We start from the raw sequence: 22,272 nt of genomic DNA on the forward strand, positions 1-22,272 counted from the left end.
AGCAGGGACACCCAGCCCTGTCTCCCCATATCTCAGCACCACCCTCATCCACCAGGGATGTTCAGTCACGACCCCTTCCTCATAACCCCTCCACCAGGAGCCTTCAGCCATATCCCCCCATCCCTGCACTGCCCACACGAGGGACCCTCAGTGGTAACCCCCCCCCCCACCCCAGTCAGTGACCAGAGCCCCCAGCCATGTCCCCCCATATCTCAGAGCAGCCCTCTCATCCACAGAGCCCTCCAGCCCAGAGTACCTCCCCTCATGCACAGAGCCCCCCAGCCATGTTCCCCATCTCAGAGCCCCTCCTCCCTGACGGAGCCCAGTCAGGGACCGTTCCCAGGCCCCTCCGGCAGGACCCTCAGCCTCCCCATCCCCAGCCTGTCCCCCCACCCCGGGGCCACCCCCGGTTCCTCCCGCGGGGCCTGCGACCCACCCCCTCCCCCCATAACCGCTGTCCCCTGCGAGACGCCCGCCCGTTCCGGCACGCGCTGCCCCTTTAAGACCGCGCCTACAGCCCAGCTTGAGTGGCAGCCCTAGGAGCCAATCAGAACGCCAGCATCCTGCCCGACGACACAACAGTGAAGCAATGCCCCGTAGGCGGGCACTCTCAGGGGCTGCGGCTCTGATTGGCCGTGCCCCGCGACTAGGACGCGCAGAACCCCACCCCCGCGCCGGGCGGGGCGGCAGCGCTGAGGGGGCGGCGCCCCCGGCCCCGCGCGGCCGCTCACTCGCTATCGCTGTCGCCGCTGTCACCGCCATCCGCCGCCGCCGCCTCCGGCTCGGCCTCGTCCCGCAGGTCGGCGAAGAAATCCTCCCCGCTGCCCAGCGCCTTGCTGCTGAGGGCGCGCAGCGGCCCGCCCTTCTTCTTCTTCCGGCGGTAATCATCGACCACCATGGAGCCGAGCGCCGACACGTCCCAGAACTTCACCTTCTGGTCGTGGCCGCTGCTGGCCAGGAGCTTCCCGTCCGCAGCCACGGCCAGCTGCTCGATGGGCTCGCCCAGGTGCTGCCCCACGCAGCCCAGCACGCGGTTCGGCAGCACGTTCACCGCCCTGGGCACGGCACGGGGCACTGAGGGCCCTGCAGCGCCCGGGGACGCCGCCTGCCCTCCTGTCCTGTGAACTGGGCAAGGCTGATCCCGTCCCACACCCTCCTCCTTCCACCCCAGCCCATCCCACACCTCCCCCTCAAAGGCCTCCCCATCCCATCCCATCCCATCCCATCCCATCCCATCCTCCACAATTCCCTGTCACCCCCTCCCCATCCCACCCCACCCCATCTCCAGCCCACTCTTCTCCCCTTCCTATCCCACCACCCTCCCCTCCCTATCCCATCTCACTCCCCACAGTCCCTCGGGATCCCACGCCCTTCCATGGCTCTCCATTCCCCATCCCACAGCTGCCCACCCCTCCCCAGCACAGCCCTGACCTGATGACTCCATCCAGGGACCCCACGCACACGATGCTGTCCGTGATGGGCACCATGCAGTCAATGGTCTCTGCCCTGAGCGCAAAGCGGTCGCTGGCAGCCCCGAAGCCGTCCCAGTTGAAGAGGTAGATCGTGCCTTCGCTGGAGCCACACGCCACCTTCCTCCCCCTCTAGGCATGAGGGAGGGCAGTGAGGCAGAGGCAGAACAAAAAACGGAGCGAGGACAGGGGGCTGTGGGATCCTGCTCCATGCTGGGGAGCGGTGCCAACCTTCATCAGCACCACAGAGGTCAGGTCGCCGTTCTGTGGCTCCGAGAGCAGCTCAAAGCGCCGTCTCTTCACGTTGTAGACACCCAGGGTGCCATCACCACTGTGGGACATGGAAGGGACGCGCTGTGAGCACGGGACATGGCACAGGGCACTCCAGCCATGAATGGACAGGGGGAGCCCGACCCCACAAAGTCCCTCCAGTACCTGGCTGTCAGTAGGATCTTCCCGTTGCCATCCACAGCCATGGCACTGATGTACTCCTCCTGCTGCCGTGCCTCCAGGATGGCGCTGCCCCTGCGCAGGTCCCACACCTTCACTGCCCCGCCGTCATCACCCGTGGCAAAGATGTGGTTGTCGATGGGCAGCACGCAGTTGAGAGCTGCTCTGCAGAGACCCCGGCCCACGGTCACGGCTCCCGGAGCAGCGCTGCGGCCTCTCCCACAGCCCAGGACTGCGTGGCCGTGCCGCGGGACGGAAGGGGACAATGGGACAATGCCCCAGCCGTTGTGCCCAGAATGAGCCGCCTGCACGGACTTACTCGTGAGCCTTGGGGAAGCGCGTTTCCAGCCGTCCCTCCTCCACTGTCAGAATGTGGATGGACTTATCCTTGGACACAGTGAAAAGCTCTGGAGAGCCGCGTTAGTGCCCCCCGCCCGGCGTCCCCCGATGTCGCCCCACGTCCCCCGCACTCACTCTGCCCGTCCTGGGAGAACGCCACGTCCCGGCACGACTTGAGGTGATGACCCGAGGACCAGAGCTGCCGGTTCTCCCCCTCGGTGCAGGAGTACGAGTACCTGCCGGCACCGGGAGTGCTCGCCGGGACCCGTGTGACTCAGTGTGTCCCAAGGCGGGCCCCCCTCCCCAGCCCCGGCCCCACTCACAGGTACACATCGCCGTCCACGTCCCCCGCGGCCAGCAGCGGCCGCGCCGGGTGCAGCGCGATGGCGTTGGCCGTGGCCTCCAGACAAATGTCCTCGGGGGTGTCCCGCACCCGCGGCTCCCGCGCCGCCGGCTCCGGGGACTCCTGGGGCTCCTGGGGACAGCGGGGCCGTGGGACCGGGCCCGGGAGCTCCGGGCTCCCGCAGCCCCACGCGTGCTCACCTCCTCCATGGCGGCCGCCATAGTTCCCTGCTCATTTGCATGGCCACGCCTTTCTTCATTTACATAAACTCCGCCCCTTGTTTACATGGCGCAGCCCGCCCTCGCCTCTCCAGCGCTGCGGGGCCGGCCCGGCTGCGGGGCTGGCACCGCCTCGGGGCCTCAGCGCCTCGGAGCTCCAGCGCCTCGGGGCTCCAGCCTACCGGCGGCCCCGGCCCCATTTCACCAGGTCGCTCCCCACCCGCCTCATGTGTTCCTGTTCTTTAGCGCTTCACCATTGGGAGCTCCACAGGCTCCCTAATTCACACCGTCATCTCCTCTTCCTGACCCCAGGGGAGGGGGGGGCCAGGGACCAGGTGCCGCTTCGGCCCCTTGCAGGGTCTGCGGGCTGTAAGGCCCCCCCTAGAGACCCCAGGCCAGCCAGGGACCACCAGCAGCACCCCTGCCCGAGGGGCCATCCCAGCTCCCTGCTGGCCCTGCCCAGAGGGAACGAGCTTTGCCTGGTGCCAGCCCCATCATACCCTTTGCCAGCACTTAGAGCAGCTTGCATAGCCTCTGCTTCAGGTCATTGCTCTTGCTGTATCCAAGCTCAGGGTCCCATTTCTTCCTCTCACCCTGAGGCACATAATGCACAGCTGGGATTATTGCCCACAAATTTGTTAATTTTACCAGGGATGCTACTCCCAGCCCAAAAGGCTCCCCTAATAAATATACTGAGCCACAGTTTGCCCTGTCAGCCCCAACAATGCCTGGTAAGTAGAAGAGCCCTAGCATCCCTGCTGCTCCAAAGGAGGCCAGAATGTGCCAGGGCCCTTGTCTCTGCACAAACAAACAGATGCTCACACAAATTTAATGAGGTTTTATTAAGGCTACAACATTTACACAGCACAGGTTCTACAGCAAAGATCAGAGGGAAGGAAGAGCCCCCAGCCCTGAGCAGAGAGTGGACGGTGTGTGAAGCAAGGACAGCACACCAGCAGCCTCCAGGAAGGCAGCTCCCAGCAGGCCAGGATTCTGGGAGAGGGAGGAAGAAACTCAGGAGAAATCAGTACTTGGGACGTTTCACTTCAACCCTGGAAGAGAGAGAGGAGGAGGAGAGTGATAGTGGTGAGGATGCAGGGTAGGCAGCTCTACCCCTTCCCCCATCCAGAGCTCAGCACTGACATCCACACTTTCACACCCCAGAAGGTGGGGGGGCCCAGCAGGGACCACTGTACTTACCCATCAGCCTCCAACTTCTTCCTTTTCTCGATGATCTGCAGAGAAAGCACAAAGTCCTGTTACCCTCAGGGGATCTGGCTGCTCACAGCTAGCAGAGGGGCCGGAGGGTGCCAGATACAGCTGGGGAGAGCTGCAGCCAGGCCAGAGCGAGCTGAGGTGAGCTACAGCTGGAGAAGCTTGGCCTGTTCACCCTTTGCTCCTTTCTGGCCACCACAGACCATGTGTTCTCACCTTCCCCAGCCCAACCCATACTGCTCACCCTGGCAGGACAATCCCCAGCTCTGCCAGCTGGCAAACAGGGAGCCACTAAACATGTCCTGTCCCCTACAATCCCCTTTGGATGGCTCCAACTAATGGTTTTGGGCACATTCATCTGCAGCACAGCCCAGAGCAAACAGCCCCAGTCTGGGGCTGCTCCCAGGACAAGGGTTCCAAACAGAGCTCCAGCCACCTCTGCAATACTGAAGCCCCAAGTATTTGGCTGATGCTCTTGCAAGGACCAAATGGTAGAGAGCCAGCCCTGGTGCTCACACACCCAGTGGCCATGCCAGGACAGCGAGGACAGGGCTGGGTGGCAGCTCCTGGCACAGCAGCCCCAGCCCAGCCGGGCACTCACCGCGCTGATCTTCTTCCACTGCCGGTCCAGCTCCGCCTTGTCGTTGGTCTCCTTGAAGCGGCGCGTCTTGCGCCCCTCAGACATCTTGATGCCGTACTGGAAGGCTGCCCTGGAGAAGGAGCAAGACATGGCTCAGCACTCACAGGGGATCCACAGCCTGCCACAGGAGTCTCCCCAGCCATGAGCACATGCTCCAGAGCTGGCCTAAGCCCCCAAAAGCAGCGCCTGGGCCAGAGTCCTCAAGAGTGACACTAAAAGCAAAAGCAAACCACGAGGCCCAGGACCCACAGCTCCTCCTCAGGTTCTCACAAGGGAGCCCTCAGCTTACTTTAAGCTTCCCCAGCACCCAGGCTTGGCCAGCATGGCCATCCCACCCAGAACCCTCGCTTGGCCCTTCCTGAGGGCTGCACTCACTTGGGCAGAGCCTCTTTGTTGTTCATGTACTCGCTGTACTCCTCCTGCGTGTCAAAGTCCCAGCGGCCCAGAGGCCCCTTCTTGTTACCCTGCAGGGAGAGAACGACTCAGAGCAGCTCCTCAGTTGCTGGGAGAGCTTCTCACACAGCCCTGCACACCCAGCCACGAGGCTCCATGTCCCACCAGCCCCAGATCAATGGCCTTGGCTTCAGATCCCCTCCCCAAGAAGTTCCAGACAGATTTTGTGGCAGAGGAAATCACAACAGAGTAGCATGCCTGTCAACACCTCTGGGTCAAGTGCCAGTGACACCTGTTTGCTCCCTGACACAACAAGGAGCAGATCAGCAATCCCCAAAGCTCACTCCACACCCAGCTCCAGTGCTGCTTCTTTCCCATGGCATCCTCTCAGCTGGCACTGGTGCCTACTTTGCTGGCTGTTCCTCAAGGCTGGTGCCAACACACCTGATCCATTTTGCTGTAGTCCACCTCCTCATCGCTGTCCACAGCCATATCATCCATTCTGGGGAGAAAAAAGCAAGGAAAGGGTTCAGAGTGGGTCCATGAGATGGATCAGGACCTTGGAGCTGGTGGGAGTCATGTCCCATGGCCTCGGACCAAACACACTCAGTTCCTGGGGCAGAGGGATTGGCCCCAGCTGCAAGCCCTGCAGGTGACCTGTACCACAGGGCATCCAAGATTGGAAATGCTTCCAGGATGACTCTGCAGGCTGAAAGATGTTCCCATCCCACTGAGGGAGGCCAGAGCTTCACAACCACATGGATTAACTGGGAATGCAGCCTCCCCCTGGCTCTGAGGGGCAGCAGGCTCCAGGCAGCCACCCACAGCAGAGAGCAGCTAAGAAGAGCCAAGGGCTTGGGATGCTTTTCCCAGTCAGCTGTTGCCACAGACAAGGCCAGGCCTGCTCCCCAACAAGCAGTGGGGCTGATGTTCAAGTTCTTACTGCCAGAGAACAGCAGCCCCTTGGCACAGCCTGCTCCCACCCCACAGCTTCCCACTGCTCCTTACGTGGCAGGGTAGCACTCAGCATAGCTGTTGGACATGCCAAAGAAGTCTCCCAGCTGCTTCTTGTCTTCTGGCTTCTTCAAAGTGGCAGCAGTTAAGGAAAGCACCACATGAGCTGAGCCTTACAGCTGCAGGCTGGGCACAGCCAGCTGAAAAGCCCCTCCTGCCCCAACACAATCAAACCAGGGGGTGCAGAGCTTTTGTTTGGTGTGGGAGAAGCATTTCCTTGCTACCAGGTGAGGCAGGACAGCCCCCCAGATGTGCTTGTGCCTGCAAGGGCAGCACAGCCCCACAGCCAGTCAGGCTCACAGACAGTAAAGGATATGCCTCTGTTCCCTCCCAGCCAGCAGCTCCAGCAAACTTCTCATTGATGGACTTGATGAGCTCCTTGGCTGAGCCAGGTCCTGGGGTAAGAAAGCAGCAGGTTACATTTGCGGGGGAGAACAGGTCACTGCAGAACACTGGGGCAGGGCAGAGTCCCTTTGGGACACAGTAACAGGCAGGATAAGCTGCCTCACATTAGGTACCAGAGGAGGAGCAAACCAATTTGGCATTGACGGGAGGGGCTGATCCCAGGAGACCTGGAATCTTTACAACAGTTTGTGTTGGAAGGATCTTGAAGCCCATTTTGTTCCAACTCCCTGCCACGGCAGGGACACCTTCCACTGCCCTAGGATGCTCCAAGCCCTGTCCAACCTGGCCTTGACACTTCCAGGGATGGGGCAGGCACAGCTTCTCTGGGCAACCTGTGACAGGGCCTTCCCAAGCCCACAGGGAACTATTCCTTCCTAATATGATTAGATATTACATCTCTCCTCTTTTAGCTTGAAATCATTCCCCCTTGTCCCATCCCTCTCAGGTACCCACACTACCTGACTCACCTTTGTCAATGTCTGTAGGCTGCAAAGAAGAGGGAGAGACAGTGTCAATCACACAGAGCTGAACCACAAACCCAGCAGGCTGGTGCTAGTGCTGCCTCATTTGCTGAGGGACAGGACAAGCACCCAGCCAGCTCTGGGGACAGGCAGAGCTCAGCAGGAGCTCTGGCAGGGGCACAACCAGAGATACCCAGAGCCCCACAGTCCCTGTGAAAGACTGTCCCACCTGAGATCTGCCCTTTGTGGGAGATCTCAGGTGGGACAGCCCCACAAAGGGCAGATCTCAGGTGGGCCAGTCTTTCACGAGCAGACTCACCTCATCATCAGCCTTGGGCTTCTCAAAGTAGCTGTGCCTCTTCTTCTCCTCCTCGCGCTCCCGGTCCCGCTCCCTGTCCCTCTCCCGGTCCCGGTCCCGCTCTCGCTCCCGGTCTCGTTCCCGGTCCCGGTCACGCTCTCTCTCCCGGTACCTCTCCCGTTCCTTGTCCCGTGGCATCTTGGCAGTGGAGGGCACATAATCCCCGATGTCTTCAAAGATGCTAGAAGTGGAAAAGAGCCTGGAGTTACGTGTGCTGCAGGAAGAGAGGCCAAAACCACCTCCTTGTCACCTGGAGCACACAGGACCAGCACCAGGAGCTAAGGACACCAGATATGGAAGTGGTTTCCACATCTGTCAGAGGTATTACTGCACCTCTGCTCCCTTCTGCTGCAGGACCTGAGATGTGTGGTCCAGGGCAACAGTGAGTCCTCACCTGCCTCAAGCCTGAAATCTAAACCAGAGCTTGACTCCAGCCTTACCCTACAAACTGCAGGTACAGCAGATCCAAACTCAGCCCTCTCTAAATGTGGTGGGCCAAAAAGCCATTCCCTAAGGGACAGAGCTGCGACCCCACAGTCTGAGGGCAGAGAGGCACTTACTTCATATCAGCTTCAGGAGGCTTCTTCTCATCCAGCTTCCCTGCAAGGACACAACAGCAGTGAGAGGCAAATCATCCACTCTGCCCCCTGTGCTGCCCCCTGTCCCTGTACAGGTTCCAAGCTGCAGGAGGATGTCACATCATACCCAGCCCCCCCAGGAAGCCATTGTGTCCCTCCCCAAGAGGAGGCATTTCCCCAAGGACCTGGGCCTTCATCAGGAAGAGCAGAGCACCACGAGGTACCCTCCCTCATAGCTCTAATTTCCCAGCAGCCTGTCCAATGTGCTCCTGCCTTCAGGACTCAGCACTTAGGAAATCACTCTTCTCCAAGCCCACTGTCTCACGGCACAGGAGAATACCACAAACCAAAACACATTCCATTCCCTTGGGATATGCTCCAAGCACTAAAATCCTATTAGTTGGTTCCTTTCACCTCCTACCTTTGTCTTTCTTCTTGAGTTTCTTGTTGCGGGTGCCTTGTCTGAGATAGGAGAGGATCTGTGTGAGTTTGCTGATGACAATGTCGTTGGTGGTCAGTGTGGTCTGGGCCTGAAAGGGAAATCCACGAGGAAACATCCTGCTCCCTTCACAGGGAAGCCCTCCCAAAACAACCTGCTCTGGCCAGCTCAGAGCAGTGAGGTGGAGCAGGGGCAGGCCAGCTGGGTACCTCCATGGTGGGGCAGTCAGCCTTGCTGCGGATCAGCGTGGTGGGGATGTCGGTGTCGGCATATTCATCGTCCAGATCCACCACGTAGGCCATCCTGCCCGGCAGGAACAGCTCGTTCCGCTCGTAGGTCTTGTTCTTGAACAGGATGCGGTAAATGTTGCGGCCTGGGCAGAAGGGAAAGCGTGGGAAAGCAGAGGACAAGCCCAAAGTGATCAATCTTTAGTATTTCTCAGCAATATGAGAATCACCTCCTAAGTACACACTTCCTTCATTCCTCAAATTCAGGAATCTCCCCCTCCTACATTCACCCTCCAGGATTTCTCCCACATTCACAGCACAGACAAGGTGGGGAACAGCCATATCAACACAGTCTTACCCAGCCGGGTCTTAAATTCAATTTTGTTCTCAGGATCTTCATCTTTCCTAAACAGAAACAGAAACTAGAAGTATTAGAGCCAAGTGAATGGCTCCCTGCATCCTCCTCTCTGGCAAGCAGCTGCACTCAGCAATGCCAAATGCTCAACCACTCACTTAGTTTCTTTCTGGGGCTTCTCCATCATTTCCTCCTCTTCCTTCTCCTTGCTGGCAATCTCAGCCCGTACCTGGATGCAGAATAAATCCACACATTACAGATCAACCCATGCCATTGCTGCCCATCTGTGAGCCCCATCAGATCCCCAGCCCTGCAGCAACCCTTCCCAGAAAGGGAAATCCACGCTGCCAGGACCAAGTAGTAACACCCACCCTGTGTGTCTGTGGGAGAGGACAGGCCAAGAGCAGCACTGCAATATCTGCACTCACCTTCTGCAACAGCGCAAAGTCCAGACCCTTCACCAAGTGAGTGTGCTCCATGTCACCACCCAAGAACTTGGACTCCTGGATCAACTGTCTCCTCTTCTCCGCAGCAGATTTATCCCTGTGCAATGAGAACAGAGGCAGGTGAGGGCCAGCCCCCCCAGAGCAGCCTGGCCAGCCCAGGCCCCAGCACAGCCCACGTACGCTTCAGCCGTGGGCCCCACAGCCCTGTAGTTGGCAGTGGTGCTGATCAGCTCTGTCTCCTCGTAGTCCTTGTTCACTCCATCCCTCCTCTCCTTGGCTCGGTCCCGGTACTTCTCGGCCAGCTCCCTCTCGCGCTCGATCTCCTGCTGCCGCAGCTTGGCGTAGTAACTGCGGGTGGGACACAGCTCAGGGTTAACAGCGACCTGCTCACGTCTTTGGGGTCAGGTAGCAGCCCCTGAGGCCTCACACACACCCGCTCTGCTCCCAGTCCCTTCCCAGAAATGCACTACAGCACCATGGGACACAACAGGCCTGGAGCAAACTGCTGTACTGAGGAGCCCCATCCTCCCTTCCAAAGGGTCCAGTGCAGTCCTGCTGTGCAGGCATGTCCCAAAGCACACAGGGATCAGTGCAAGGTCCCACCACTGCCTTGCTCTCCCAGACACCCACAGGGCCTCTCCTGCTTCTTCTGGAGGAGAAGCTTCAGCCCCATGCTACTGCTGCCCTCCCACAGCTGTTCCCACAAGCAGTGACAGTTTCTCAGCCTGAGCTCTTCTCCAAAGCTCTTGAATAATCCACTCACTCAAGGCCGTCTTTGGGAGCATAGTAAATCAGAACTGCTTCCACGGGCAGGACACAATGTGATGACAAGTCTGCTGCATCTCTTTCCCCACTTACCTTTTCTTCTTCCTCCTGCGAGCAGCTGGATCTTCATCCTCATTGTACTCCCGGGGCATCCTGGAAAAGGGTGAAAAAAACACATGTACAGTCTGCAGAGCCACATGGGCGACAGGTGGACAGAAAAGTCCCTCAGACACAGCAGAGCACTGAGGTACTCAGAGATGGAACAGAACAGTCTCACACCCTTAATTTACACCTAATTCTATACTGTCAGCAGGGAGAGGAAGAGAAAAGATGGATTTTCACTGAACCAAATCTGCCTCCTGCACAAAGTGTCTTACAGCCACAAAGCCTCACTCTTTTCTTTACAGCAGCCCTGACCCACCTGCTTCCCCACTTCCCACACTCACTGGCAAAAACCCCTGTAGATATTTCCCTGCAGAGTGCAGGAAAATACCCTGCAGGAGAGGGTCAGCTGGGCCCAGAGCCCCAGAGGGAAAGGGGGCATGGATTGTCCCACGTGAAACAGAGCCCTACTCACTCATGGTGGCGAGATTTGGAGGGTGGCGCAGATGTTGGCGCAGCCCGCGGGGTCATGAGAAGCTTCCTGAAGTCTTCATTGGTCAGCTTGGACCTGCAAGGGAGGGAAGGAATAGAAACCATCATTCCCAAAGAGCTCTGGAGGAGAAGCAGGTCCTGTGTGACCGAGATGGGCACCAGGTACCCGTGGAGGGAGCCCAAAGGCTGGAGTGCACCAGTGACTTCCAGCTTCTCCATGGGAATCGGCCTGGGGTCCCTCAGTGGGCTCCAGCCCCAGCCCAGTGCCCCAGGGCTGTACTCACTGATGGAAGGAGTGTGAATCGTCCACATCGTGGCCCTCGGGGGCCAGGGGGTTGGAGAACGGCTCATCTAGGGGACAGCAGAGAGAGAGAGAGAGCTCAGGCACTGCCTGCACAGCTTCACACCCTCTCAGGAGTCACGAAGGGAACAGCGTCCACCTGTGGCTCCGAGCTGGATCTCAGCCCGAGTCACCCGGGCCGGCCTCGCCTGCCTGCACAGGACACAGCGCCACTGCCAGACCCACCGCCCCAAGCCCCGCGACTCTCTGCCTTCTAGGGGGTGTCTCAGGGCCCTCCCGAAAGTGTCCCTGCATCCTCTCAAAGGCCCGAAACACTGGACGACCCAACTCCAGGGGCGCCCCCGCTGTCAATCCCCTGGCCCAGCCCCACCGCAACCCCGCCTAGCTCCTCACCGCTGGGCTGCCGAAGGGTGCCGCGAGGTCCCTGCCCCGGCCCCGCGGGCTGTGGCCGCAGCCCGTCCCCCCGCAGAGCTGTCCCTCGCACCGGGCCGGGGATACCGCGGGTTCCCCCGCTCCCCAGCGCGGGCTGGGCCTACACCGCCCCCCACCGGGTAGCTGCCACCCGCCCCGCCACAAGCACCGAGACGGCCCCGCGCGGGCCAAGTGTCGCGGCCCTGGGGGTGTCCGGGAATGCCCCGTGTGCCGTGTCGCTGTCCCCAGACTCACTGTCGCGGTCCGGCATCGCTGCGCTCCCAGCTCTGCTGCGCGGCCCTTCCGCTCTGTGCGGCCCTCCCAGCGCACCCCGCGGCCGGCGCTCCCATTGGCGGGTGTGATCATGGTGGGTGCTCCCATTGGCGGGTGGGATCAAAGCGGGCGCTCCCATTGGTGGACGGGTCACAGCGGGCGCTGCGATTGGCGGAGGCGCCGCGGTCCCGCCCCCGTTGTTGTCGGGGCAGGGAAGATGGCGGCGGCCGCTGTGAAGAGCATCGGGGGCAGCCTGGGTGTGCGGCTGAGGGAGCTCCGCATCCACCTGTGCCAGCGCTCCTCCAGCAGCCACGGTGTCAGGTCAGCGCGGGGATGGGCCGGGCCGAGGTCGGGGGTGCTCCTCCAGGGGAGCGAGACACTCCCGGGCCGAGCCACAGGGACCCACCGCTCCTCCTTCCCTCCGCAGGGAATTTATCGAGCAGCACTATGTGACCCTGAAGAAGGCAAATCCCGACTTCCCCATCCTGATCCGCGAGTGCTCCGGTATCCAGCCCAAGCTCTGGGCTCGGTACGGTAAGTAGGGGCTGCCCGCCGGGAAACACCACGGAATGATCAGGGCATGGTTGGGGTTGGAAGGGAGCTCAGGGACCGTCAGTACTTACGGAGAGGATTGAGGGAGGTGCGTGGGGAAAGGACAGGCACGGGAAAACGGGGATGGGGAGAATCACAGACTGTTTAGGTTAGAAGTGATTGTAAAGCTTCTCCGCTGTCCCCTCCTGCCATGGCCGGGACAGCTTCCACCGACCCGACTGCTGCCCGGCCTGTCCGGCCTGGCCTGGACCCTGCGGGGCCGGGCAACCACAGCTGCTCTGAGCCAGGGCCTGCCACCCTCCAGGGAGGGATTGCACTGCGGGCTGCAGCACGGCCGTGCAGGGGCTGCAGGAGGGAGGGTGGTGGAGAGGGAGCAGCTGCCCTCAGCACAGGCCTTGGGGTCACTGCAGGGGAGGCACAGCAGGGCCCAGTGCTCAGCAGGACCTTTCCAGCCTCTGGCTCGTCTCCCACCCCCACCCCAGTCACTACACAGAAATGTGGCTGTTCCTCCTTTATTTTCACTGCCTTCTCAGCGAAACAGCAAGAAGGGAGCAGAAAAGCTCCTCTGGAAAGGATTTATTTTCCTCAAAGGTCATCTGGGCTGGTAAAAATTAATTTAGGACCTGTAGGAAAGATGCAGTGACTCTTTAAGCACAGACCAGGGGGAGTCTCGTGTGTCTGGGTGGGACTGGCAGGGTAATGGAGCCCAGGGTCAGCCCAGGCCAGGGCAGCTGTAAGAACAGAGTTTTCAGGCTGCTTTCCTGAGGGGAGCACCTTGCTGGGATGAGGCTGAAGGCCACAGGGTTGCTCCTGGATGTGTCTCTGCCCAGCCAGAGCTAACAAAAGGAGACTGGGAAAGGTGTTGAGCTGCTTTGAGTTCTTTCCAAGGGAAAGGAGAATAGGAAGGTGGAAATGTTAACATGGGCAAGTGGAGGAACACTGGGATGTGGTGATGGCAGCCTGGGCTGTGACATCAGTGCCTTGCACTAGGAAAGGACCCACACACCTGCCCCTTCTCACCCTGCCTGTTTTCCCACAGAGTTTGGGAAGGAGAAGAGCATCCCCCTGAACAACCTGAGTGTGGATGAAGTGGGCAAGGCCCTGGAGAGCGTTGCAAAAGGCCACGCGTGATGGCAGAAAGGAAGTACACACCTGCTGGAGACTCAACTGATTATCTTTAATGTCAAAGATGTATCTTTAATTTATCAATTCATAAACACAATGTGCTTACCTTGAGCTTGGTGGTGGCTGAGAGCCCAGGGAATGGCTGATGCAGCCATTCAGCCCTCCCTGTCACAGGAGAGTCTGCCTGGGCTGCAGCTCAGCTCTGCCCCTGCTCCAGGCTCTGGGGGGCACTGGGCTGGTGGCTACTGGGTGGTGACAAGGACCAACCCCCATGCAGCCAGCACTGGGCACATCAGAGCCCTGAGCAGCCCTTGGGAAGCTGGGCACTGGGGTGAGCAGTTTATTTCTCCCCTGGCAGTTCAGGGGAGGGAAGGGAGAGGGCAAGGCCTAGGAGGAGGCAGCCATTGTGGCCTGGCAGGCACTGGGGGCTCCTGGGGGCTGCCTGACCATGTCCAGCAGTGCCTGTGCCCGCTCCTGCAGCTCTGGGGTGCTCTGGTGCTGCTCCAGGGCCTGGTGCCCACCTTGCCTGGTGAAATCAGCAGCAGCCTGTGTGAGAGGAGAGGGTGAGAGCTGGCTGGGTGCTACAGCTAATCATCTCTGCCCCAGCCACCACATCCCTAGGAACAGGGCTGAAGGAATTCCCCAGAGCCCTCCCAGAGCTGCATTCCCAATCCAGGTAAATCCCACCATGCTGGTGGTTGGCTGGGAAGGACTTTAAAGCCCATCTTATTCCCACCAGGTGCTCCAGGCCTCATCCTGCCTGGCCTTGGACATCCAGGGATGGGGCACCCACAGCTGCTCTGGGCACCCTGTGCCAGGGCTTGCCCACCTCACAGAGAATTCATTCCTGTGAGCTGCAGCAAGTGGAGCAACCTCAGCAGGAGCAAGAGAAAACTTGGGGTAGAAACAACCTGCCCCACCACCAGTCCTTGCCAATAAGAAAGCAACTCTGCACACCCAAGGGCTTCCACCCACCCTGAGCATCACAGTGTCCCTTTGGGCAGGGGCCTGGCTGCTGGGGGTTGGAGGACAGCGTGGCAGTCACTGAGGGCACTGTGACTCAGATTGCAATAATCCCCCTCCACAACAACAACCACCCCCACAATAATCATTCCCCACCCCTTTTACAATCCTGCCCCCTGAGCTCTCACCTCAGGGCAGTGCAGGAAGAGGAGGTGCAGCAGCTCCAGGCACTGCCCCACGGCCTCGGGGTCAGGCAGTGTGAGCAGGGGCAGGAGCTGGGCCAGGAGGGGCTGCTGGAGCAGCTGCTGGCACTGGAACTGTCCCTTCTCTGCCATGTTGCACAGCACAGTCAGGACCTTTGGGAGGGACAGGAGTGAGCAGTGAATGCTCCATGGGCACGCTCCTGACAGGCTTGGGAGGGCTCCCAACCACTCCCCATTCATGGAGTTGTGGAATGGCTTGGGTTAGAAGGGACCTTAAAGCTCATCCAGTCTAACCCCTGCCATGGCCAGGAACACCTTCCACTATCCCAGGCTGCTCCAAGCCCCTGCCCTTCTCTGGGCAACCTGTGCCAGGGCCTCCCCACTCTAACAGGAAAGAGTTCTTCCCAATGTCCCATCTAACCCTGCCCTCTCAGTGTGAAACCGTTCCCTGCTGTCTTGTCACTCATGCCCTTGCCCAAAGTCCCTCTCCACCTTTTTTCCTTGTCCTGCCAGGTGCTTGCCCACAGCAGCCAAGTGCCCACCAAACCACTGGATTTGGGAAGCCTTCTCCACACCCACCCAAGGCACTGTTCATCCCTGTGCCAGGCAGACCCAGCCTTGCCACCCACTCCTGGCAGAATCTCCAGTCTTCTAAAGCTTTGGGGTCTTTCAAAGCAAAGGCAGGAGCCTTCCCAGGCCTGCTCTGAGGTGGCCCCAAGCTAACATCTCCCTTGGGATCACCCTTATGCTGGGACAGGGCTCTGCCAAGGGCACACACAGCTGGAGTGGCTTCAGGGGAGGTGGCTGGTGACTGCCACCACAGGAGACCTTCTGCCCCATCCACCCTCCAACTCCAGCACTGTCAGTGTGGGATTCGTGTTCCTGAAACTCCAGCTCCCCCAGCACTCCCAATGCTTGGGGCAGGGTTTACCAGCACTGTGCCCATCTGGGAACACGTCAGGAGCTGCAGCAGGGCCGGCAGCAGGTCCAGGGAGAGCAGAGCAGAGCAGAAGGAGGGATCATCGGCTGGGAGGGCAGAGAAGGAATGTGTGAACAAAACCAGGGCAGTGCCAGCAGTGCCCAGCTGTGCCAGCAGCCGTGGGACACTGACCTGTGAGGTTGTTGAGCAGCCACAGGCACTCGTGGATGAGGAAGGGGTGCTGCTGCAGGAAGCACTGCAGGATGAGGAACACGGCGATGAGCAGGCGCCCGTCCTGGCCCTGGCAGCCTGTCTGTGCCAGCAGGTTACTGAGACACCGCAGCACGGGGCACACGAGCTGTGACACAGGGACACACCAGTGCTTTGGCTGAGCACTGTCCCCACAGCAAGCCTGAGAACAGCCAGCACCCTGCCCACCTCTCACCAGCTCCAGGCCCTCGGGAGCATCCTGGGGGGTTTGGGCAGCCAGGTCGAGCAGGAGCGAGGTGAGCACGGGCACGGCCCCCAGTGCCAGCAGCAGCTCATTGTCTTTGTGCCTGCAAAGGAGGGACAGTGCAGTGGCCTTGGAGCTTGGAGAGGGGAAACTGCCACATCCCCTCACCAAACAACAGGGCCTGGAAATTCAGAGTGCTCTCCTGAACCACCACAGGGCTTATTTCATGTTGGAACAGTGGCTTCTTTTGCATTAGAATAGCAGATATTTTCCTGAGCTTATGAGAAAATTTAAAAGCCCATGAAGAACAGATTCGCTGGAATTATCTGTGTGGGTCTGGGAACAACAGCCCTGACCCTTGAGTATCACTCATTCCCTGGCTCCAGTGGCAGGCAGGGATTGCTGGCACAGCCCAGATGGGTGGCCCTGGGCCAGCCCCACAAGTGTGAGCATTCAGGGAGCTTGTCTTGGGAAGGGTGGGGGACAACTCCAGGCAAAGGGAAGCAATTTGGGGGCATTTCAGAGGACTAGAAACAGCCTCCTCAGGTTCATCCCTCTTTACCACCCTGTAAAAGAGCTCAGTGATCCTGGAAACTGCACATGTGCTCAGACAGGAGAGCTGGGACACCCAGGTTGGCTGGGGAATTCTTTCCCAAGGGAAAAGGGGAGGCAATCCAGATTCCCTCACAGGACCATGAGCCTTCATACCTCTGTTTGGCTGCCCCCAGGGAACTCAAAACAAAGAGAAAACTGCATTTACCTACAAATGATGTAGTGGAGACACCAGGCAAACTCCACAGCTGCTCCCATGGCAGCCTTGAGGCCGGAGCAGACCAGCTGGAGCATGTGCTGGGGGAGAGCCGAGTCCAGGACCAGCCTGGGGACAGAGAGCAGAGTTAATGGAGCCACGGGCTGGAGCACAGGCAGGGCACCAACAGGGAGACACAAACCCTCAGCAGGGAGCTGCTGTACCCATCCTGGGGGCCACAGGGTCCAAGCACACACCTGGAAAGGACTCTGAGCCAAGGGCTGCAGCCTTGGGCTCTCCCTGTCCATGGCAGGGCCTGGGGACACTCGGGACACTGACTGGGGTCACATTTTTGGCACTGGGGGCTGTCAAGTTGATCTTTCCCTTTGCAAGAGGAACACAGCCAGAATTCCCTGCAAGCCTTCCCTGCTCCATGCTGGCCTTTACTGAAATACCAGAGCTGTCTGCTCAGATGAGGCTGAAGGAAAGGAGCCAAGCCCGGCTCCCTGATCTGCATCAAAACTGCCACAGCTCTGGCAGGATTGTGCCCTGAACTACGAATGTCACTGGGATGGGGAAGGCCTCGTGTCCCCAGCACACAAATACCACTGGAGCCCCCAGGGCCCATCCTGGTGCAGGGTTCAGAGGCTCAGACTCACGGGATGATCTCTGTGGGTGCTTCCTTGGCCTGGAGGAGCTGTGAGAGGACATAGCCCACACCTTCCAGCACTGCCTCGTGAGGGGACTGCAACAAAGAGAACAGAGCTGATCCCTCCTGACAGAGCTGATCCCTCCTGACAGAGCCCCAGGCTGCCAACCAAACCCAGCTGAGTGGCACAGCCCCACTGTGCTTGCAGAAGAGGGGGCACACAGGGGATCAGGAGGGACACAGGAACCTGTGGCCACACCAGAACTGAGCTGTTCCCCTCCCCACATTCACTGGGCTTAGCCCAAACACAGCAAAAGTCCTGCTTTGAGCATTTGGACCTGCAAACCACAGCCCTGCTGGACCCAGGCCAGCAGAGGGGACAGGGCTCCCTGTGCTACAGACTGTACCAGGCAGCCACTGGATGGGGGATCCAGCTGGAGAAGAGCCCAAGGTGCTGAGCTGAGCCCTGAGAATGAGCACAGGGAGCCCACAAGTGACCCTCAGGCTCGTGGCACAGCTCTCTGCAGAGCTTCCCCACAGCTGGAAGGAGGGCTGGTGACTCAGGGCTGTCAGCCAGAAAAGTGCCTCCAGGGCACAGCAGAAATGTGGCTGAGCTGTTTCACCCACCTGGATGCAGGATGCCAGCACTGGAATAATGCCCTGAGGCAGCAGTTGCTTCCTCACAGCCTCACTTTCTACTACGAGGTTCCCCAGTGTGTACAAACACAGCTCCTGCAAGGACACAGCAGAGCAGGAGGTGACCCCTGGGCAGCCAGCACAGCCCCAGGCCCCACACACTGCCCTTGGAGGGGCAAACACAGATGGATGCTGCTGCACTCTCCAGCCACCCCATTCCCAGCTCAATCAGCTTCAGTTTATTCCTTTTTCTACCTGGCTGAAGCTGGGATCTGACCACTCCCACTGTGGAGGTTTTTCAGGGTGACATTTCCCTGAGCCCCCTCTGGCTCTCCTGGAGCCTGTGTGCTGCACTCCAATGAGATCAGCAGGGGGGTCACTGCCCACCTCGCTCCTTAGCTCTGAGCTGTCTGCTTCTCCATGGAGCAGCTGGGAAACACCTGGCCATCCCAGAGCTACTCCAGCTGTTTGCTCCTTTCCAGATCAAGCTGCACAGCGTGAAGCCACAGGCATTCTATCTACTCTTATCCTTTCTTTCTTTTCCTTATATATTTTCTTAAGTGACATCTTTGTACTTTTATAGTGTCGTTTCTATAAATAACAACAAAAATGGCTACATACCTCCTTTCTATTGAAAACTGCTCTAAAACAAACCTACCACACACACACATATATATATATATATATATATATATACACACACACACACATATGTACATAAACATGGGTCACTCAGTGTGGTTCCACTCCAATCCAACCCAAGGGATCTGTGATGAACAAGAACTCAGTTACCCCAGCTCAGGGCAGGTTGTAACACCTGGGCACTGGGAACAGTCCTGCTCCAGGGCAAGGCTGTGATGCCAAAAGATTTTTGCTTCCAGAGGCTTCCAGAAGGCCCCTCCTGAGCAGCTCCCACGTGAGCCACGTGTGACCAGCAGAGGTTAACACCAAGCACACCAAAGGACTCCCAGGGGCACATGGATCTCACCGTGAGCTCCAGGCTGTGTCCTGACAGGTAGGTGAGCAGGTAGGAGGTGACAGGCAGGCACGCCTCGGCCACAGCAGGGACACTGGAGTGGGACAGCTCGTGCAGACAGCGGGCAGCCTCCAGCTGCAGCTCAGCCAGGCTGCTGGTGAAGAGCCCGGTGAGCGTCCGGATGCTGCCATCCAACCTGGGGACCCAAAGGCTGCTGTCACCTCCCAGCTCACCCACCCAAGCACAGGGACACAGGGCCCTCAGGACATGCCCCTGGTAAGAGCCACAGCAGGCCTGGGCTGACCTGACAAACTTCTGCTGAGTCTCCTCGTTCTGCAGAGCCCAGCGGAGGCGGCCGAGCCATCGCTTCCTGTCCTCCGAACCCCTCTGCACACCCCTGAGCAGCTCCAGAACCTGGCCAGGGAATTCAGAGGTGGGTGAGCTTCCAGCACTGCCAGCATTAAGATTTTACCCCATTAATCCTCGAGGCAAAGGAGCCCAGGGCATAAAGGTGGGCACAAGGAGCCTTACCTGTGCCTGGCAGTGAACCAGACCCATTCCCAAACCCAGCCCTGCCCAGCCTCCTTCACATGCTGAGTCTGGGGAAGACCCCCAGGACTTCCACTGCCATGGAGAACTTCAGGTTCTTCACCTCATCCTCTGAGAGCGGGTCTGGCACCACGTCTGCTCCATCCTGTGCCCCCTCCTGGGCGGCACCGTCCTCCCGCAGGAGCCGCTTGCTGATCAGCTGCTCCTGCCGCCGGGCCCTCCTGAGAGCTGCAGGGCACGGCACCAGTCACACCTGCCCGGGCAGGACACTCCTCCAGCCCCCCTAGGGCATCACTCACTCCTCCCTTAATCCAGGGAGGAGCCACCCATTCCTCCCCGTGCGAGCCTGGAAGGGATGCACGGGCAGGGCTGCACCCGGAGCTGGGCTGAGGGTCGGGCACACAAAGTGTGAAGGCACTGCTGGGATAAGGGGCAGGAACACGGGGCCAGCTGGAGGGACCTGAGGCTGGATTTCACACAGGATCAGAACATCATTAAAGTTGGAAATGACATGCAGGATCATCAACTCCAGCCTTCAACTGAACACCACCATGGCCACAAAGCCATGCCCCAAGTGCCCCATCTATTTCTTTGGAAAGCACCTCCAGGAATGGTGACTCCACCTGTCCCAATGCCTGACCACCCTTCTGATGAAGAAATTTTCCTTAATATCCAACCTGACCCTCCCCAGCCCAGCCTGAGGCCGTTCCTCTCCTCCTGTCCCTGTTCCCTGGAGCACAGCCCGACCCCCCCGGCTGTCCCCTCCTGTCAGGAGCTGTGCAGAGCCACAAGGTCCCCCCTGAGCCTCCTTTGCTCCAGGCTAAGACCTAGGCGAGACCTTGGAAAAGCCAAACAGTGGAAGAAACGGGGAATTCATGGCAGAAACGGGGAATTCATGGCAGAAACCCCAAGGGTTAAAACCCGAAGCTGTAAAACGCTTCCCCGAGCGGGCAGCGGCGCCGCTCACCCCGCGCATCCCGAGGGGCGGGGATGGGGGCGGCAAGGGCCGAGCTGGGGGGTCCCTCCCACCCCTGGGGGACCCCGCACACCCCCGGCTGTGCCCGCTGTCCCCGGCCGGACCTGTCTCTCGCTCCCGCCGCAGCACCCGCAGCTCCTCCGCGCTGCGCCCGCCGCGCCGGCCCCGCCGCCGGCCCCACATGGCGGAGCGGGAGGAGGAGGAGGAGGAGGAGGAAAAGGCGGTCCTGGGGCGGTCCCGGGGCGGGGAAAACACGATCCCGGCCCCCCTTCGCAAGCGGAGCGTTCAGCCCGCTGCGGGCATGGGAGGCTGTGCCCCCGCCGGGATGGGATGGGATGGGATGGGATGGGATGGGATGGGATGGGATGGGATGGGATGGGATGGGATGGGATGGGATGGGATGGGATGGGATGGGATGGGATGGGATGGGATGGGATGGGATGGGATGGGATGGGATGGGATGGGATGGGATGAGCGCTGGTTGTGCTGAGGGCAAAAAAAAGCCCCCAAAGATTCCCCAGAAATGCGGAACAGGGCGGCTCCCTGCCCAGGGACCTTCCGCCAGGGTGATGGGGACCAAGGGGCAGAGCAGTTCCACAGCGAGATGTTTGGGGAATTTGCAGCTGGAGGGCAGAAATTGAAGGTACCAGCCCGGGCAGAGCTGCCGGGCTCGTCAGAAGGGGCCGGGAGGAGAGCTCAGAGGGCGGCTGTGACTTTTCCATCATCAGCAGCAGTTTCATGGAATTCCAGACCCCTTTGGGTAGAAGAGATCTTAAAGCTCATCGAGTTCCAACCCCTCCACCATGGGCAGGGACACCTTCCTCTGTTCCAAGCTGCTCCAAGCCCTGTCCAGCCTGGCCTCGGGCACTTCCAGGGATGGGGCAGCCACAGCTTCTCTTGGCAGCCTCTGCCAGGGGCTCCCACCCTCACAGGAAGAATTCCTTCCCAATAGCCCATCCGTCCCTGCCCTCTGGCAGTGGGACCCATTCCCTGTGTCCTGTCACTCCATCCCTTGTCTGAAGTCCCTCTTCTGGAGCCCCTTTAGACCCTGGCAGGGGCTCTGAGGTCTCCTCTGAGCCTCCTCCAGACTGAAGATCCCCATCTCCCAGCCTGTCTATACAGCAGATGCAGTGCCCAGCCCCTGGAGCATTTCTGTGGTCTCCTCTGGACTTGCTGCAGCAGCTCCGTGTCCTTCTTGTGCTGAGGAATTTCATGTAGCCCAAGGATGTAGAAGAGGAATCATGGAATTGCTGAGCATCTCTGCAAAAAAGTCCCAGAGTGCAAGGGACCCCAGCCCAGCTGTAGTGCCACATTACCAACAGCAAACTGGGAGCTGCATTGTCCAGCCCTGCAGTTTCATTGCTGGCCCTGGATGCTGAGAATTTTAAACTTTCTGTGCTGAAAGGCACAGACCCACAAGAGAACTCTGCATTGACCTGGGGTTGTGCAGAGGGCTTCCAAAACTGATGAATAGCACTGGGATTACGGGTGTGCAGTTGGTTAGAATGTGATCTTACAGGGTGAAAACACTTAGATTTGGGGTTTTAGTGTATGGTGATATATGGGAGCCAAGATGGAGAATTTTGGGTGTGGGTTAGTTGTCTCTTTTGCACCTTCTTCCTCCTTCTTCACAAATCTGGGTGGTTTTCTCTAACTGGATGAAGGATGTCCCCATTGCAGGTTTTGGGTGATCATAACTGGGTTAAAAGCATAAATAATAGAGATGTCAGCTGTTTATTGGGTAATTGGGACTTCAATAGCCTTGAACAGGCACCACTTTAGCTCACTTTCCTGACTTGTTAGAGAGAGCTCACATCTCATGAGTTTG

General features: G+C 59.3%; 4 protein-coding genes across 5 annotated transcripts; 1 reads left to right on the top strand and 3 right to left on the bottom strand.

Moving 5' to 3' along the window:
* Positions 1-450: 450 nt before the first annotated feature.
* WDR55 (WD repeat domain 55) lies at positions 451-2,845 on the bottom strand. Its single transcript, XM_059860009.1, has 8 exons — positions 2,802-2,845; positions 2,582-2,733; positions 2,394-2,494; positions 2,239-2,326; positions 1,905-2,084; positions 1,701-1,800; positions 1,432-1,601; positions 451-1,055 (listed from the first exon to the last, which is right to left on the bottom strand). Exons 1-8 carry the CDS (start codon positions 2,820-2,822, stop codon positions 728-730), a joined length of 1,140 nt encoding a protein of 379 aa, XP_059715992.1. The 5' UTR covers positions 2,823-2,845; the 3' UTR covers positions 451-727.
* A 797-nt stretch (positions 2,846-3,642) lies between these two features.
* IK (IK cytokine) lies at positions 3,643-11,764 on the bottom strand. Its single transcript, XM_059860008.1, has 20 exons — positions 11,677-11,764; positions 10,994-11,060; positions 10,693-10,785; positions 10,209-10,268; positions 9,531-9,698; positions 9,333-9,447; positions 9,063-9,133; positions 8,908-8,954; positions 8,532-8,695; positions 8,305-8,413; positions 7,866-7,905; positions 7,267-7,486; positions 6,954-6,972; positions 6,398-6,476; positions 6,076-6,156; positions 5,512-5,569; positions 5,050-5,138; positions 4,636-4,744; positions 4,020-4,054; positions 3,643-3,871 (listed from the first exon to the last, which is right to left on the bottom strand). The coding sequence occupies exons 1-20, from the start codon at positions 11,690-11,692 to the stop codon at positions 3,844-3,846; spliced, it is 1,668 nt and encodes a 555-aa protein (XP_059715991.1). The 5' UTR covers positions 11,693-11,764; the 3' UTR covers positions 3,643-3,843.
* A 93-nt stretch (positions 11,765-11,857) lies between these two features.
* Positions 11,858-13,482, top strand: NDUFA2 (NADH:ubiquinone oxidoreductase subunit A2). Its single transcript, XM_059860162.1, has 3 exons — positions 11,858-12,015; positions 12,122-12,228; positions 13,286-13,482. The coding sequence occupies exons 1-3, from the start codon at positions 11,912-11,914 to the stop codon at positions 13,375-13,377; spliced, it is 303 nt and encodes a 100-aa protein (XP_059716145.1). The 5' UTR covers positions 11,858-11,911; the 3' UTR covers positions 13,378-13,482.
* On the bottom strand, positions 13,403-20,644 carry TMCO6 (transmembrane and coiled-coil domains 6). 2 transcript variants are annotated; one of them, XM_059860160.1, is made up of 12 exons: positions 20,549-20,644; positions 19,572-19,696; positions 19,224-19,333; positions 18,932-19,115; positions 17,935-18,039; positions 17,318-17,403; positions 16,671-16,787; positions 15,902-16,013; positions 15,649-15,814; positions 15,469-15,563; positions 14,523-14,690; positions 13,403-13,917 (listed from the first exon to the last, which is right to left on the bottom strand). In XM_059860160.1, the coding sequence occupies exons 1-12, from the start codon at positions 20,625-20,627 to the stop codon at positions 13,759-13,761; spliced, it is 1,506 nt and encodes a 501-aa protein (XP_059716143.1). In that variant the 5' UTR covers positions 20,628-20,644; the 3' UTR covers positions 13,403-13,758. The 2 variants fall into 2 exon arrangements, with proteins under 2 accessions (XP_059716143.1, XP_059716144.1); XM_059860161.1 differs by lacking the exons at positions 19,572-19,696; positions 20,549-20,644 and adding an exon at positions 19,451-19,553.
* Between the last annotated feature and the right edge of the window lie 1,628 nt (positions 20,645-22,272).

The sequence above is a fragment of the Haemorhous mexicanus genome, chromosome 15 (genome assembly GCF_027477595.1).
Source record: "Haemorhous mexicanus isolate bHaeMex1 chromosome 15, bHaeMex1.pri, whole genome shotgun sequence".
Lineage (NCBI taxonomy): Eukaryota > Metazoa > Chordata > Aves > Passeriformes > Fringillidae > Haemorhous > Haemorhous mexicanus.

Coding starts and splice junctions, on each gene's coding strand:
- TMCO6 (XM_059860160.1), bottom strand. CDS start 20,627: ATGTGGGGCCGGCGGCGGGGCCGGCGCGGCGGGCGCAGCGCGGAGGAG. Junction 18,040..18,931: donor GACACAGCCTGGAGCTCACG/GTGAGATCCATG, acceptor GTGTCCTTGCAG/GAGCTGTGTTTGTACACACT. Junction 16,014..16,670: donor CTCCACTACATCATTTGTAG/GTAAATGCAGTT, acceptor CCTCCTTTGCAG/GCACAAAGACAATGAGCTGC.
- IK (XM_059860008.1), bottom strand. Junction 9,699..10,208: donor CGCAGGAGGAAGAAGAAAAG/GTAAGTGGGGAA, acceptor TCCCACCCGCAG/TTACTACGCCAAGCTGCGGC. Junction 4,745..5,049: donor AACAAAGAGGCTCTGCCCAA/GTGAGTGCAGCC, acceptor CTCCTTCTCCAG/GGCAGCCTTCCAGTACGGCA.
- NDUFA2 (XM_059860162.1), top strand. CDS start 11,912: ATGGCGGCGGCCGCTGTGAAGAGCATCGGGGGCAGCCTGGGTGTGCGG. Junction 12,016..12,121: donor TCCAGCAGCCACGGTGTCAG/GTCAGCGCGGGG, acceptor TTCCCTCCGCAG/GGAATTTATCGAGCAGCACT. Junction 12,229..13,285: donor CAAGCTCTGGGCTCGGTACG/GTAAGTAGGGGC, acceptor GTTTTCCCACAG/AGTTTGGGAAGGAGAAGAGC.
- WDR55 (XM_059860009.1), bottom strand. CDS start 2,822: ATGGCGGCCGCCATGGAGGAG. Junction 2,085..2,238: donor CGCTTCCCCAAGGCTCACGA/GTAAGTCCGTGC, acceptor GGGTCTCTGCAG/AGCAGCTCTCAACTGCGTGC. Junction 1,602..1,700: donor CCTCTGTGGTGCTGATGAAG/GTTGGCACCGCT, acceptor CCTCATGCCTAG/AGGGGGAGGAAGGTGGCGTG.